Source organism: Eubalaena glacialis, chromosome 14 (assembly GCF_028564815.1).
Source record: "Eubalaena glacialis isolate mEubGla1 chromosome 14, mEubGla1.1.hap2.+ XY, whole genome shotgun sequence".
NCBI lineage: Eukaryota > Metazoa > Chordata > Mammalia > Artiodactyla > Balaenidae > Eubalaena > Eubalaena glacialis.
Window position 1 is genome coordinate 26,019,899 of NC_083729.1, and position 16,397 is coordinate 26,036,295.

At 40.1% G+C, this 16,397-nt stretch overlaps 1 protein-coding gene across 2 annotated transcripts in view; it reads left to right on the forward strand.

Moving 5' to 3' along the window:
- The first annotated feature begins 10,554 nt into the window (after positions 1 to 10,554).
- SPAST (spastin) overlaps positions 10,555 to 16,397 on the forward strand; it is a 54,401-nt gene continuing 48,558 nt past the window's right edge. For both annotated transcript variants that reach the window (XM_061211204.1, XM_061211205.1), the window contains exon 1: positions 10,555 to 11,250. In XM_061211204.1, the coding sequence (XP_061067187.1) occupies positions 10,836 to 11,250 (415 nt within the window). In that variant the 5' untranslated portion in view covers positions 10,555 to 10,835. The remainder of the gene's footprint in view (positions 11,251 to 16,397) is intronic.

Sequence of the window (16,397 nt, forward strand, 5' to 3'; positions counted from 1 at the left end):
CTTGTTTTATATATCTTTATGCTTCACATGGTGCCTGGTACATCATAGGTACACAACATATATTGAGTTGATTCACAGTTAAAACTGGATTTTAATTAAGACACTGACACTACTGAAGAAAAAGGACAGAATGTAAAAATGATTACTGAAGGAAACAGCACAGAATAATTAACTATAGGCCAGGTTTCTCTCAATCAAAAAAAAAGTTATCAGTGTGGTTTACAAAAAAGCTTCGCTAAAGTTTTTACATTTATAACATATTAATTGAAAGATTCAGGGAAAAAGCCATAGCAGCAGAGAGCTGAGCAAAAATAAATAAATAAATATAAGTAAATAACAGCTAGAAATGATAGAAACAAAGTAGCAAGAAAGTTATAGGAAGTATAAAAATTCAAAATACTGCAGAATGTTGTTTTGATATGAAATTAAAAATTCTAAAGAGTATGGCATAGAAAACAAACTTATGGTTACCAAAATGGAAAGGGGGGGAGATAAATTAGGAGTTTGAGATTAACATATACACACTACTATATATAAAATAGATAACCAACAAGGACCTACTGTATAGCACAGGGAACTATACTCAATATTTTGTAATAACCTGTAAGGGAAAAGAATCTCAAAAAATATATATATATACATAGGTATATACATATATCTGAATCACTTTGCTGTACACCTGAAACTAACACAACATTGTAAATCAACTATACTTCAATAAAAAAATTAAAAAGATGGCCCTGAAAACCATCATTATGACAGAAATTTGCAATATTGTGTACTATTTTTTTGTTGTTGTTAGTTTCTGCTTTATATCTTGTGTACTGTCTAGAGTGGGATAAATTAAAAGAATGAGAATAACATTTAGCTCTTATTTGGACTTGTAGTACCAAACTTTGTTCAGTACTCCTCTCATCTACTTCCACTATGTCTATTTATTATGGTACTTACCTCATCCTGCCTTATATTTTGTTTACAGTTAAACACAATTAGATTTTTTAGTTCTTCAAAGGCAAAGATCTTATTATATTCATCTTTTCATTTTTTGTTTCTTATATTTGATAAATATTTTTTCAAAAGAAGTGAATTTATAGGGAAAGCAAGCAGCTGCACCAAAGTACTAGTCTCTAGCCTTCCTTTCTTGGGGTTTTAGTGAGATAGTAGTTATAGATTCTAGAACTAGAATTCTAGAATCTAGAATAATTTTGCTACTGTTCTTGACCCCCTTTTTACAGACATGATGCAAATTCTGTTAACAAAATATTAACCTATTTAGACAGGCAATACCTATTTAGGAATAATACAATATGTGTAGTAGAGAAAGACTTGATTTGGGATTAGTTAAGTATTAAAACCTGGTTCCTTCATTTGTTTGCCATGTGGAATTAAGCAAATAGTTTAACACTTCTGAGCTTCATGTTTTTTCACATATATAATTAGCATAACAATTCTTCACAGAGGGAATCAAATGAGATTAGATAGATGAAACTGCTTTGTAAATAAAAGTTATATAAATCTAAGTGAAACCTAAGTACTTCATTATTGTGATATTGTTCTACCTATTATTGTTGTTGTTTCTAACCTGTTTTTTTCTTTTAAATAATTTGTGGGAGAGAAAGTGCTCAGAGAAATAAAGAACATGATCCAGCACACACACACACACACACACACACACACACACACAAATGTGTTTGCAGAGAAATACGTAGAATTTATTGAGTGTAAATGGACCCTCTGAACGCAGTTCGTGTGGAGGGACACCAACCACCTTTCAAGAAGACCTAAAAATATATATTCCAGATTTGGTAAATCATTTTCCAAGGAAGTGTTTTTTTTTTTTGCCTAATACAGGATGACAACTACTCCACCTGTAGTTCCCTTGTCTTCACTACCAAACTCCATGCCCAGGCACATTTACCACCATCCCCAAGGAACATACCAAATGGGCTTTTCAAAGACATGAATACAGGGACTTCCCTGATGGTCCAGTGGTTAAGACTCTGCTCTTCCACTGCAGGGGACACGGGTTCGATCCCTGGTCCTGGAATTAAGATCCCACATGCTGTGTGGCATGGCCAAAAAAAAAAAAAAGACATGAATAAAGTGTATTCTTCTGATTTTTATGATACAGACATATCTCAGCAATGAGAATAATAAAAATGAAGGAAAAGGCTAACCTTAATATCACTTTCCATCCCAAAATTGTCAATTACTTCAGCCGTTTCTCATAAGAGCCTATATTTAGATTTCTTTTCCACATTCCAGGAGGGAAAGCATCACTTCTCATGGGTCTACCCATGAGAAAAAAGTCTGAAGTTTTCTTTCACCTATCCAACTTGAACCAGTTATTTCGATAAGGCAGATGCCATGTGCTGATTGCCACAGACCTAAATTACTGCCTTCCCTGAACAATGACGAAGATATGACCTGGTGGTAGTTAATACCACCTGAATTGCATGACTGCTATGCAATGGGACAGGACGGGTTTCACAAGGGAAAACCTTAGAATGGCTAGGAAGCGGGAAGAAAGGGAATGGATTCTGAGTAGTGAGTCAAAAAATGTTCACTATCACGTATTATGTAAAGAGTTCATACTCAGTATGAGCTTACCACAAAAGAGATAAAATAAAATGGAATGTTCACTTTGACACACTAATTCTACTTCTGTGATTTTAATCCCATAAAAATACAAAAATGTACAAGGGTACAAAGACACTTACTGTACCACAGTTTTTAGCAGAAAGAGATTGGGAATAGATTAAATTATGATATCTCAATACAATGGACTGCTGTGTAGCCATTGAAAAGAATGAGGTAGGCCTTCCCTGGTGGCGCAGTGGTTAAGAATCTGACTGCCAATGCAGGGGACACGGGTTCGAGCCCTGGTCTGGGAAGATCCCACGTGCCGCAGAGCAACTAAGCCCGTGAGCCACAACTACTGAGCCTGCGCGTCTGGAGCCTGTGCTCCGCAAAAAGAGAGGCCGTGACAGTGAGAGGCCTGCGCACCGCGATGAAGACTGGCCCCCCATCGCCGCAACTGGAGAAAGCCCTCGCACAGAAACGAAGACCCAACACAGCCAAAAATAAATAAATAAATAAATAAATAAATAAATAAATTTATTAAAAAAAAAAAAGAATGAGATAGATTTATAGGTACTGGCATGTAAAAACATTCACAACATAATTTCATCTGAAAAATGCATGTTATAGGAAAATCTGTGTAGTGAGATTCTTTTTTTTTTTTTTTTTGCATGTGTATACTAGTATATGCATAGGAAAAAGCCTGGAGAGATATACAACAAACTATAAATACGGTTACCTGTGGAGCGGGAAAAAGGGGAAGTGAAGTCTTTGCTTTTTGCAAACTTTTATATTGTTTGAACTTTATTTTTTTTACCGAAAGCATGAATTTATTTTAAAATTAAAAGGCCAGGGACTTCCCTGGTGGTCCAGTGGTTAAGACTCCGTGCTTCCACTGCTGGGGGTATAGGTTTGATCCCTGGTTAGGGAACTAAGATCCCGAGTGGCATGGCCCCCCGAAAAAAAGACCAAAAATATTTAGATAAATTTTTTAAATTGGAAAATATGTCACCCTATTATTTGTAACACAGGCAATAATGGGGAAGAATATTTATATGAGTAATGAGTCTAATCGGTTGTATGACAGCATTAAAAGAAAAATCTTCCAGTTTATTCTTCCCTTTACCCACGTATTTATGAGGCATATGCAGAAAAGAGTTAACATAGCAGGCCTGAGACTGCTGGCCTTAGGAAGGCCTGCTTGCAAGATTGGCTGGTATCTAGGAATTTGAATGATAAACAGTTCCCTATACTGATATAAAACTTTCCCTAAATGATGAGAGTGACTCACTGGGCCTAAAATGTTTGTGCAAAAAATATGGTTTATGTTAAGCACGTGCTTTCCTTCTAGGAGTCTGGACTTTTAGTATGTATTAGGCAGAGGGTGCCTACATGATCAGCAGGACTGAATTTCTTATGAGTGTCCCTGGTAGACAACATTTCACACATGTTGTCAGATCTCAGTGCTGGAAGAATTGTGTCCTGTGTGACTCCACTGAGAGAAGACTCTTGGAAGTTGATGCCGGGTTTCATTCAGACTTTGCTCCATGTGCCTTTTCCCTTTGCTGATTTTGCTTTGTATCCTTTTGCTGTCATAAATCATAGCTGTGAGTATGACTATATGCTGAGTCCTGTGAGTCCTAGCAAATCACAAAATCTGGGGGTTAACTTGGGGATCTTAAACTCTTGGAGAGCTTAAGATAAATATAAATTACAGTGCCTGCCCTCATAAATTTGTATTCTAGTTCAGCTCTATCAGACATACATATGTCATACATTTAAATGACAAAAAAGATAACTGATTAAAGGTTAAGATGAATGATATAGAGCACAAATTCTGAAGGAGTTCAGATGAGGTTGAGATAAATGTAAGCAGGTATCCTTGGAGCAGTTTGGAACAAAGAATAATTATTTAAGTAAAGCGGGGAGGAATGGGGTGGAGAGGACATAATACAGACTGAAACACTAACAAAGAAATTAAATGGAGGAATTCATTTACTATCCAGTATTAACTGACTCCACTTACGCTTCCATAGCCTCACAGCTTTAAAAATTGAGCTGAGCAAATTAGGTAACAATTTATACTGTTACACCTAATACTATTTCAAAAACATGAGCTCATTCACACTTTCACTAGTAACAAATCCTCTGTAAACTAGAGAATCTCAAACTGGTGCCTCAGTTTTGTTTTGGTTTGTTTGTTTTAAAATTTTGAGCCAGAATCTCCTCAGCAATAAATTTCACATAAAAATTCAGAATTCTGGTTTCTCTTGGTATGTTTTAAACTTTGGCAACAGAGGCCACACATTTCTGAAAGGCAAAAATCAGCCGGAGCTGAGTAACAGCTGTCCCATTTAATAAGGGACGGCTACTCTCCAATTTCTCAAAATCTTTATTATTCACATCATATATACATTTTTGAATTCCACACCCACCCATGGAACTCATATATGTTATATGTCTGACCACTGTGTCTCGTTGTTATTTGAGTTTTTTAGCCATTGTATTAGACTGTAAACTTGCTCTTATTCCCTACTATATCCTGGCAACTTACTCATCAGCTGGCACATTGTCTGTGAACAAATGAATGATTAATATATGTCACAATGTGAACTCAATATGGGGAAATGATTAATTGTCCGCAACGATGCTTTTGCTTATTAACACAGCTGTAGGATAATAATCCCCTAATTGTTACTCTACTCTTCCCATTCCTTACCTTCAACCATGCCTTCTGTTTCTCTCTTTTAAGTTTTCTGCCTTTTTCAAAATCAGTCATCTCTTCTCTTGGTTCTAGGTGCTCCACTTTACTTTCCTTTTTTTTTTTTAATTGAAAAGAAGTCCTTAATAAGTGTCATTGGTCCCTATTTCAAATAATTCAGCATCTCTCAAACTGAAGGTTTGAGGAGTTCCTTAGAAGAGAAGGAGAGCTAAAATATCCAAAAAAACTATTTAGCGGTAGTCACTTTCTAAATAAATTAATGGGTTAAAGTGATAAAGTGACCAAATGTCCTGGATTAGTTAGCTCAGTACTCAGCTCCTCCTTTTTGTCCTGGTGAAACTGGCCCAGATTCCCTTCAAGATTAAGTGTCCTGCAAGTTCTTGCCATCTGAAAACTGGGAGGCTGTCACACTGTAGGTTAAATGGCTGAGAAGGTTAGGATCTTCAGTCCAGGGAGATTATAAAGCCAGTGTAATATCCAGGCACTATTTTTCTTGAGACAAATTTTAAAAGATGTTAATTCAGAAAATGGATTTGACTGAGATATAATTCCAAGGGGCAGAAAATGTGGACTGAGATTATTAAAAATTGAGATCCTAGTAGAGTCTGAATTCTGGAATGACATTGTACATGTAAGAGATAAAAACAAATAAAATTATTGAGCCCTCTTACATTGCAGGTATTATGCAGGAGGTTTTAGGTGTATTCTTTCATTTTGTAATTTAATTCTTATTCCACCCATTTTACAGATGAGTTAATTAAAGAACATGCTCCGTAACACACAACTAATAAGTGGCAGAACCAAAATACCAACCCCAGTCTTTCTGACTCTCAAGCCCATATTTTTACCAAACAAAAAAATGGCAAAGGTACAGAAAAGCAGTCAATATTAAGAACAACTGGATAGCAGGGACTTAGCAAGTGAGAGGCCAGGGGGCAGAAACTCAATACCTGGATGCTCAGGAATGAAAGATCACTCTAGTTCCAGGGGCCAATGATATATTCATTTCATGACTAATAAAATATGAACAGTCTATGTAAAAATGTTTTTCTTTGGAAGCCTAGATTTTAACCTTAAAACCCTAAAGTAGTGTGTGTCATTAACTAATATGTGATGTTGGGCAAGTAACAGACTGTTAGAGCCTCAAATTCCTTATTTAAAAAAATGGAGACCAGAATGCTTAACTCAAATAGTGATGATTGACTACAAAAGTAAAAGTTAACCTGCTTAGCCTAGAATATGAATTCAATAAATGTTAGCTAGTAGTAGTAGTAGTCATCATCATCATCATTGTTCCTGTTGTCTCCTTAAACTTATGTTAATTTACCTCATGATTGAAACTAGGAATGTTTTTATGACTCAGCAAAGTGACTGGGAAATACTTTTTTAGATGAGCAATCCATCTTAAGCTCTAATCTGAAATTGAGGTAAAAGGAAATTCTACATATAATCACTGTGGTAGATTACTTGCAAAGACGGCCACAATAATTTCCTCCATCCCTACATATACACCTCTTTGCAATGTGACTTTGCTACTCCTCCATAAGGATGTAGAATTTATTTTCCCATCTCTTATGTTGGAGCTGGCCATGTGACTTGCTTTGACAAAAGAATGCAGCAGAAATTACATTGTGCAACTTTGAAGTTTAGGCTTCAAGAGGCCTTGCATCTTCGACTCGTGCTCTCTTGGAAGACAGATGCTATATAAAGAAGTCTGGAATACCCTGCTGGAGATACATGCCCCAGCCAATAGCCACCACCAGCATCTGGACATGTGAATGAAGATAACTAGGCCACTCAGCCCTGGTCAAGCCTGCAGCAGATTACTGCATTCACATAAATGAACCCAGGCAAGGCCAGCAGAAGGACCACCCAGCCAAACTCAGCCCAAATTGCTGACTCACAGAACTGTGAGTAAATAAATGGCTGTTATCTTAAGTCAGTAAGTTTTTGAGTGGTTTATTACACAGCAACAGAAATCTACAACAATTACCATGTTTGAATCATTTTTCAAATTATTAATATTTATTATATGAGTACCATAAGCAAGGCATCAGGCTAGGTGCAGAAAGTGAGCCAAAATATGTAAAGTTTGGCCACTGTCTTGAAATGAGTTTATAATCTATATCAGGAGGTGATAAAGTATTTAAATAACAATAACACAAGACAATATATTAGAAGAGCCATAGAGTAACACAACCATATTGTCGTAAGAATTTAAAAATCTGATCATTTCTGCTGGAGGTGATAAGGGAAGGATTTATCAAGAAGATAATATTAGAGTTAAGCCTTGAAGGATTTTGACAGTGGAGTAGGAGGAAAAGAAATTCTAAGGGAAAGAAAAATGACCTGAGGATAACTGTGGTCTTGGTAAAGAGCAAAGAGTGCTCAGAAACTTGCCAATACTTTTTGTTGGGTTATAGTATATATGTAGATGTGGGAGAACAATTCTTCAACAAATATCAAGTTGCAACTTCATTCCAGGCACTGCCTACTACTACGTTATTAGGTATTGATGATAGATGTGGAAGCTGAACTGCAGATGTGAAGGCCAAGTCATTAGTCCAAGTTCACAGAAAGTGGGGGAGCAGGGGTTTGAATGCAACCAGTCGGACTCTAGAGCTACTCTACTACTGGGCAGTGTCTTGGCTAAGTTAAAAAGTTAGTTACTTAAGGAAAAACAAAAAAACAAAAAGGCTGGCACCAAACTAAATACCCATTTAACAGTTGCAGTGAAAACAAATCAACAAGGAGGAAATTCAAACACTTAATATTGAGCAGAAAAATCAAATTAAGAAGAATAAATGCAGGGACTTCCCTGGTGGCGCAGTGGTTAAGAATCTGCCTCGCAACGCAGGGAACATGGGTTTGAGCCCTGATCCGGGAAGATCCCACATGCCATGGAGCAACTAAGCCCGTGCACCACAACTACTAAGCCGGTGCCCTAGAGCCCACGAGCCACAACTACTGAGCCCATGTGCTGCAACTACTGAAGCCTGCGTGCCTAGAGCCCATGCTCCGCAACAAGAGAAGCCACCGCAATGAGAAGCCCGCGTGCAGCAGCGAAGACCCAACACAGCCTAAATAAATAAATAAATAAATAAATAAATAAATAAAAAAAAAAAAGAATACATGCAGTATGATTATATTTGTGTAAGGTAAAAACCAGGCAACTATACAGCATATTTACATATGTTAATGTATACACAAAACTAAAATGAAAAGAAAAAAATGATGAGTACAAAATTCAGGATAAATTTCCTGGAGGTCCAGTGGTTAAGACTATGCACTTCCACTGCAAGGGTCACAGGTTCGATCTCTGGTCGGGGAACTAAGATCCCGCAGCCCGCGGGGGGAGGCAGGGAGGCGGGGCGGCGGGGCGGAGGGGCGGTGGAAAACAAAAACCAAAATTCAGGTTAGTGGCTTCCTCTAGAGGGGGAGAAAAGAGTTTGAGATCAGGGAGGAGCTCACAGAGTGCTTCAAGGAACTGGTTACATTAGTTTTTCTTAAAATAGATGCTGTTTATTTTATTATTTTTCTTTACATTATATATATGTTATTACAGTTGTTCCTTAGTTTCCTGGGGGTGTGGGGTAGGTTCCAGGAACCACCCCCCCCAATACCAAAAGCCGTATGCTCAAGCCTGTTACATAAAATGACATAGTTTTTGCATATAACCTACTCACATCCTACCATACACCTGAAATCATCTCTAGATTACTTACAACACCTAATACAATGTAAATGCTATGTAAATAGTTGCAGGCCGCGTGGCAAATTCAAGTTTTGCTTTTTGGAACTTTCTGGAATTTTTTTCCAAATATTTTCCATCTGCTGTTGGTTGAATTCGGATGCAGAACAACGGATACGGAGGGCCCATTGTATACATCTTGTTTACATGATGTATGTATAAATCTAATAGATTTCACACAACAACAAAAAGTACCACAGGGTTCAAAAGAGGGAAGTTAGGAATTGAAATGAATCAGATGTGAAAGAGAGAAGGCATTTCAGAATGAGGAACTGGCCGAGGCACAGAGGCAGGAAAAGGGGTGGGGAACAGTAAGAGGGAAACAGGGAGTAAGTCATTTTTGCAGCAGCCTACATTTGTAGGGGAGTAGTGGTGGGGAAAAGCTAGATAAAGTTGTGGCCAGAATGTGGAGAGTCTTGGAAGCACTTGCAAACCTCACACTGTAAACAATGGGGTCTTTACTTCAATTAGTATTCCTTAGTTTTGGGCAACAAGAAACAATTACGGCTATTCCAAGTAAAAAGAGAAAAAGAAGAGAGAAAAAAAGATAGGGAGATAGTAGGAGGGAGAAAAAGAGAGAAGAAGGGAAGGAGAAACAGAAGCAGAAAAATAGAGAAATAGACTGAATAGTTTTGGGATAGGTTATCAAGTAAGTGACCAGTCCAGGAACCTGGTAGTTCTGGGGATCTCAATGAAATAAACTGATAGAGCAGCTCTTTAGAACACTCAGTTCTTACTATCTTCCACCCCAGTGTGTTTCCATCCAAGATTCCAGTTTCTAGGAGAGTATGGTTAACCTAGTGCTTCCACCTCTGTGATCTGGGAAGCAGGGTTCTGTGCTTGCAGCTCATGAGAATACAGGAAGCGAAGTCGAGTAGAATAAAAAAAAAAAAAAAAAAAGGCCCAGTCTGAATTGCTCAGGAAGTATGGGATTACTGAGCAAAACCTAAGGATTCCCTTATTCAAACATTAGTTCTTCAGATTAGACATGTAAACACGTACTAATTTAATTAAATCTCTGGAACTGATGATTTCATCACTATGAGCTAACAGTTTCGTTTTCGGTGACCTTAAGTTTTTGTACGCCTCTACAACTGCTGTTCTCTCATAATAATTACTAGATTGGGACCCATTACTTCTGTGATGGAACTCAGATCAACCATCCTTTGCGGAAGACTGGCAGAAAATGCTGAAAGAAATATAAGAAAACTATGACACCGTAAGATGACCCTGAGAACCAGCCGAGCGACACCAAGCTGCAGCGGTCCCTCCAGTGAGTTGACAGCCTAAGTTCCCTGCTAAAGAGCTCCCAGGTTCAGCGAAGTCGACTGCGCAACGGGTCCCTAAAGCAGACGTAGGCCGAACTGCACTGGGAAATGTAGTTCCGCGGGGAACGGACGGAGTGGCGGGCGCCGCACACGCGCACTAAGAGCTCAGGGCAACAAAGACGGCGGCGTGCGCGCACGCGCCTGAGAAAGACTCGGGAGGGCGTGCGCGTACGCGTGCGCGCCCGGCCGCGGTTCTGAGCTACCAAGCGGCTGAGAGGACAGAGAGGAGGAGCAGGAGCTACCGACCGCAGGAGGAGGAGAAGGGGTTGTGCTCCTGGCCGAGCAAGGAGAAAGGGGCGGGGCTGGAGAGCAGCGCGCCGGGGTGCCGAGCTCCTGGGACCGGCGGGCGCGTGAGGGTCTGTGGCCCTTGCCGTCCCAGTGGCCGCCGCCGTCGCTTGGCTGCCGTCGGTCTGCGGGAGGCGGGTTATGGCGGCGGCGGCAGTGGGAGCTGTGAATGAATTCTCCGGGTGGACGAGGAAAGAAGAAAGGCTCCGGCGGCCCCAGCAGCCCGGTGCCTCCCAGGCCTCCGCCCCACTGCCTGGCCCCCTCCCGCCCCGCCCCCAGGCCGGCCCCTCCGCCCCAATCGCCGCATAAGCGGAACCTGTACTACTTCTCCTACCCGCTATTCGTAGGCTTCGCGCTGCTGCGTTTGGTCGCCTTCCACCTGGGGCTCCTCTTCGTGTGGCTCTGCCAGCGCTTCTCCCGCGCCCTCATGGCCGCCAAGAGGAGCTCCGGGGCCGCGCCGGCGCCGGCCTCGGCCTCGCCCCCGGCGCCAGTGCCAGGCGGGGAGGCCGAGCGCGTCCGAGCCTTCCACAAGCAGGCCTTCGAGTACATCTCCGTTGCTCTGCGCATCGATGAGGACGAGAAAGGTAACTGGGGGCCTGGGGGGAGAGGGCGGCGGCGCCGGGAAGAAAGCGGTGGGGTCGCCGAGGGAGGGCAACACCTGCGTCCCTTTCCTGCGGGAGCCGGCGATGCTCCCCCGTAATTGATCTGCCCGGTGAGACTGCTTCCTCGGGTTAGACCCTCATCCTCCACGATTCTCAGTTAAACACCTCTCTTCTCTCAGGCACCCTAGCCGGTGACTTTGTTTCAGACACTAGCCTACACCTACACTTCTGCATGACCCAAGTCCCTATGAGACACCCAGACGTGCTGGTGACAGTGACAGTTGTCCTAGAGTGACCACACAGATCCTTTCTAGCGCTGTAAACAGTGAGTGGCTTCCTCTGAGCCAGGTTTTCCAAAAGGTTTTGATATCGAAGAAGCTGTGCCTTGTTATAGGCTTTTAGTGAAAGCAGAGTACTGTAGTGTCAGAAAAAAAGAACAAATGGTGACTCAGTTTTGAAAGGAACAGCTGCATATGATTACAGCTGAATTTGCACTATTTTTAAAAGTTTCATAACAGTCATTTTTATCAATGTAATGACTTCTAAGTATTTTTCAATAAAGTTCTATTTTAGTATAAAACTTTTGCTCCTGGTTAATTTGATCTCATCTAAGTAAGTATTCCAAGGTAACCTCTAAATTTTTAAATTGAAATATTGAGTGAGGACTTCCCTGGTGGGGCAGTGGTTAAGAATCCGCCTGCCAACGCAGGGGACACGGGTTTGATCCCTGGTCCGGGAAGATCCCACATGCCGTGGAGCAACTAAACCCATGCACCACAACTACTGAGCCTGCGCTCTAGAGCCTGCAAGCCACAACTACTGAAGCCTGCGCGCCTAGAGCCGGTGCTCCACAACAAAAGAAGCCACTGCAATGAGAAGGCCACGCTCGCAGCAATGAAGAAGACTCAATGCAGCCAAAACTAAATAAATAAATAAATTAATTAATTAATTTTAAAGAAATTGAGTGAATAGGACTAATTTATAATACCATTTTACAATAAAATTTAAAGATTTCTATTTCTGAATGAAAGCAAGGGTACTACATCCTTCAGATTTCTTTTAAGCTAATGTTTTTTAGTCTTTCTATAGGCTAGGCACTGTGTGCTCTTAGCTTTGCATGTGTTATCTGTTTAGTCCTCACAATTACCCTGTGAGGTGAAGGTACTGTTAGTATCAGCATTTTACAGATGAACAAACTGAGGCTCAAAAGATTAAAACAGGTCATTCCAAGCCTATGCTAATTGCTAATGCCAAATTTTTTATGGAAGATGATAAATGGAGTTAGAAGGAGTCTTATAGCATTTTGAAAATCCCTCCTTTCGTCCCAACTCCAGTATGCTGAGATCTTCTTTTCCCTCTAACTACTCATTTTCATTGTCCATTAGTTTAAAAAAAAAAAAGCAATCTGCAGTTCATTTGTAGTGTCTCCACTACCAACTCCAGAAACTGTTCTAGAATTTCAGTTTTGTTGAAACTTATTTCCTTTGTGAGGCCTTGGACTGAGAAGTAGGATATAAGGAAGGAGGCAGGTATTCATGGGTTTTGGAGTGTAAGGACAGAGTGGAGGTTAAGAACGTTGAAGAAAGGAGGCGTGGGGCTTCCCTGGTGGCGCAGTGGTTAAGAATCCGCCTGCCAATTCTAGGGACATGGGTTCAATCCCTGGCCTGGGAAGATCCCACAGGCTGCGGAGCAACTAAGCCCATGCGCCACAACTACTGAGCCTGCGCTCTAGAGCCCATGCTCTGCAACAAGAGAAGCCACGACAATGAGAAGCCTGCGCACCACAACGAAGAGTAGCCCCCACTTGCCTCAACTAGAGAAAGCCCATGCGCAGCAATGAAGACCTAATACAGCCAAAAATAAAAACAAATAAATAAATAAATTCATTTTAGAAAAAAAAGGCACATTTAAGAGAAGAATACCATGTGTTTTGGGAGGGAAGTTTTTAATCGCTTCATTTTTTTTTAATATATATTTAAAATATTTATTTATTTTTGTCTGTGTTGGGTCTTCGTTGCTGCGTGTGGGCTTTTTCTAGTTGTGGCGAGTGGGGGCTGCTCTTTGTTGAGGTGCACAGGCTTCTCATTGCAGTGGCTTCTCTTGTTGCGGAGCACAGCCTCTAGGCGTGCGGGCTTCAGTAGTTTTGGCTTGCAGGCTCAGTAGTTGTGGTGCACGGGCTTAGTTGCTCCGCGGCATGTGGGATCTTCCCGGACCAGGGCTCAAACCCGTGTCCCCGGCATTGGCAGGCGGATTCTTAACGACTGCGCCACCAGGGAACTCCCTATTGCTTCATTTTTTATCTCTAAGGAGCATCCACGATCTCCTAGGGAGGATGAAGAAGCATACCATTATCCCTTCCTAGAGAAGCACTGTTTTATTGCACTATTTTATTATAATAGAGTCCTTTGAAGTTTACTAATCTAGGTCAAAAGTTGTTTTAGAATAGAGGGAATATATTTAAGGGTAGATCAATTCCAGTAAATACAAGGATATTTTGTTAACACTGGGTGATGGGAGTTGGGAGGTAGCATAAGAGGTCAAGGAAAACTTAGGTATTAAAAAAAAGGATCCTGGACTCTTAGATTTAAAGAGGAATCAGTTCCATGTGAGGGGTAAGTAATGGAAGTGGAATTCAGACCTTGGGTTTCATGCTGGTGACTTATCTTTGGGTATCATATATATACCTCTATTATATTTAATTCCTCTTAAAATATTTAAGTGTAAATATTTTCAGCAATCTCTGTACCACATATTTCACTCTCAGCTGATAATGTTTCTGTTCAAAGGTTTTGCTTTATTTATACAGTTTATAAAGTGGACATCAGGACAGGCAATGATAACTCTAGTTTGAGTTCTACAACTGATGCATTATATGACAAAATAAATTAGTTCAAACTCAAACAAATTAGTTATATTAATTTTCCTTTAACAGTGAAGTAAAACTGAGTTTACATTGTCGTGGTTCTCTTCTATCTCAAATTTTTCCTTTAGCATATTGAAAATTTTTTTACTTTACCTTTAATTCAGTGGTTGCCAGAGTTCACATTTGAAGTCTATTTGCCTCTCAGCCATCCTTGACAATACAGAACTTAATTTCAGGAGAATTTTATTCTCCCTCTTTCCTACTGCATCAAAATATATATGAACAAATTGAAATGAATTGGATAGTGTTCAAAGGTTTCCTAACTCTGTAGTTAGCCCCTAAACCATTAAGGGGCTAGTAATGTCGTGCAATCCCTTTCCGTTAAAAACTTGACCTAGCTTCTAAATATACTGAAAGCCACTGTATTTCATCAGGTGAAGTGGGCTATTTCAGACTGTAGTGATATTAGTTAATTGACACATTTGGTGCCTTCAAATAATAAAGGCCAAATTAAATCTTATTTTAACAAGGTAATACATAAATGTGGTTTATAAGGTGGCTGTTTATTTTGAATTTTATTCTTTTTTATGGCATACTCAACTTTGACACTGAACTTTCATAAAGGCCTAAATTTATCTGAAACCAAGCTATTTTTTAAAAAAATAAATTTATTTATTTTTGTCTGCGTGTGGGCTTTCTCTAGTTGCGGCGAGCGGGGGCTACTCTTTGTTGTGGTGCGCGGGCTTCTCATTGCGGTGCCTTCTCTTGTTGGAGAGCATGGGCTCTAGGTGCACGGGCTTCAGTAGTTGTGGCACAGGGGCTCAGTAGTTGTGGCTCGCAGCCTCTAGAGCGCAGGCTCAGTAGTTGTGGCTCACGGGCTTAGTTGCTCCACGTCATGTGGGATCTTCCCGGACCAGGGCTCGAACCCGTGTCCCCTGCATTGGCAGGCGGATTCTTAACCACTGCGCCACCAGGGAAGCCCCTGTTTGTTTTATATGAAGCAGGTTCTCTGTTTTGTAATTCCAAAGGCCCCTTGGAATACTTGGGGGAGAAGAGAAGGTTGTAATAGTGGTTCTTTGGATGAACCAGAACATGACCTAACGTGCTTTGGGTGGCTCCTGCTGGTAGACAAGCCTGGGGTCTCCTGAGTAATACAGTGGTGCAGGTTCTTCAGGTGTGGCTCAGTTACCTCAAGTGTGTAGGACTTGACAGACAGTAAGGGCCCAATGTACTGTATGAAAGAGAGAGAGCCAGTTTCTCAGGATAAGATAGGGCTGCAGCATCTGGCATCAAGGATAGAAGTTATCTAAATAAAATCCTTTTTTATTTATTCCTAGTCAGTTTATATTTAAAATGGAAGGTTTTTTAAAAAATTAATTACCATGTTCTGTAATTTCATATAATCCAATGTAGTACTTTATTTAAAACACACAAAATACTTGCTTATCCACATCTATTTTCAGAAGGTGAACTAGAGATTAGAAATCAGAAGTATCAGATTTGGTATACTTTCTTTTATTCCTAAAAACTACTAGATACCATTTTGAAAGGATTGATTTCAGACAATCTTCTTGTGCCTAATTTCTGCTTTAAATGATTAGAACAAGGAAAGAATTATTCTGATGGATGGACATTCTGATAATATCATACTTTTCCCAGAGAATAACATTATTTTTTATTAGATAAACAATAAACACTTTATATTTCTCTTCAAGAATATTTGGTGGCATTTGCACTAAAGAGACAAAAAGGCAGCCACTTTTACGAACTTCATTCCTTGTTCTGTTTTTAGCTGATTTTTATTGCAGTTTATATTCTTCCTAATACAGAATACAGTTGAACCGTATAAAACTCACCTGGTAACTAGATTCCTAAGATTATTGTTAGTCATCCTGATGACAATTAAGGGATAGTCAGTAAACGGATATTAAATTATTGAAGAAGGATCTTCCCTAACCCTTCCTGCCTCTTTTCCACTATCTTATTCTCTGTGCTCTACCCAATAGTAGTTGGATTTTTCAGTTATGGCAAAGTGTAGATTCTCTACTTTTCTACTCGTTTTCCACTCTCTTGACCTGTATAAGATCAGTGAAGGTATTAATCAGTGATCTAGCCTTTTTTTCTCTTGCTTTGTGAATTATTAACAAATGCTCCTGCTAGACATCCTATAGAATAAAACATCTTTGAGCACACTCACATCTCAGTGGTTCATTCTGGTAGTGAGGAAAGAAAAATGTCAAAATCCACAATTTTCTTGGGACTAGTA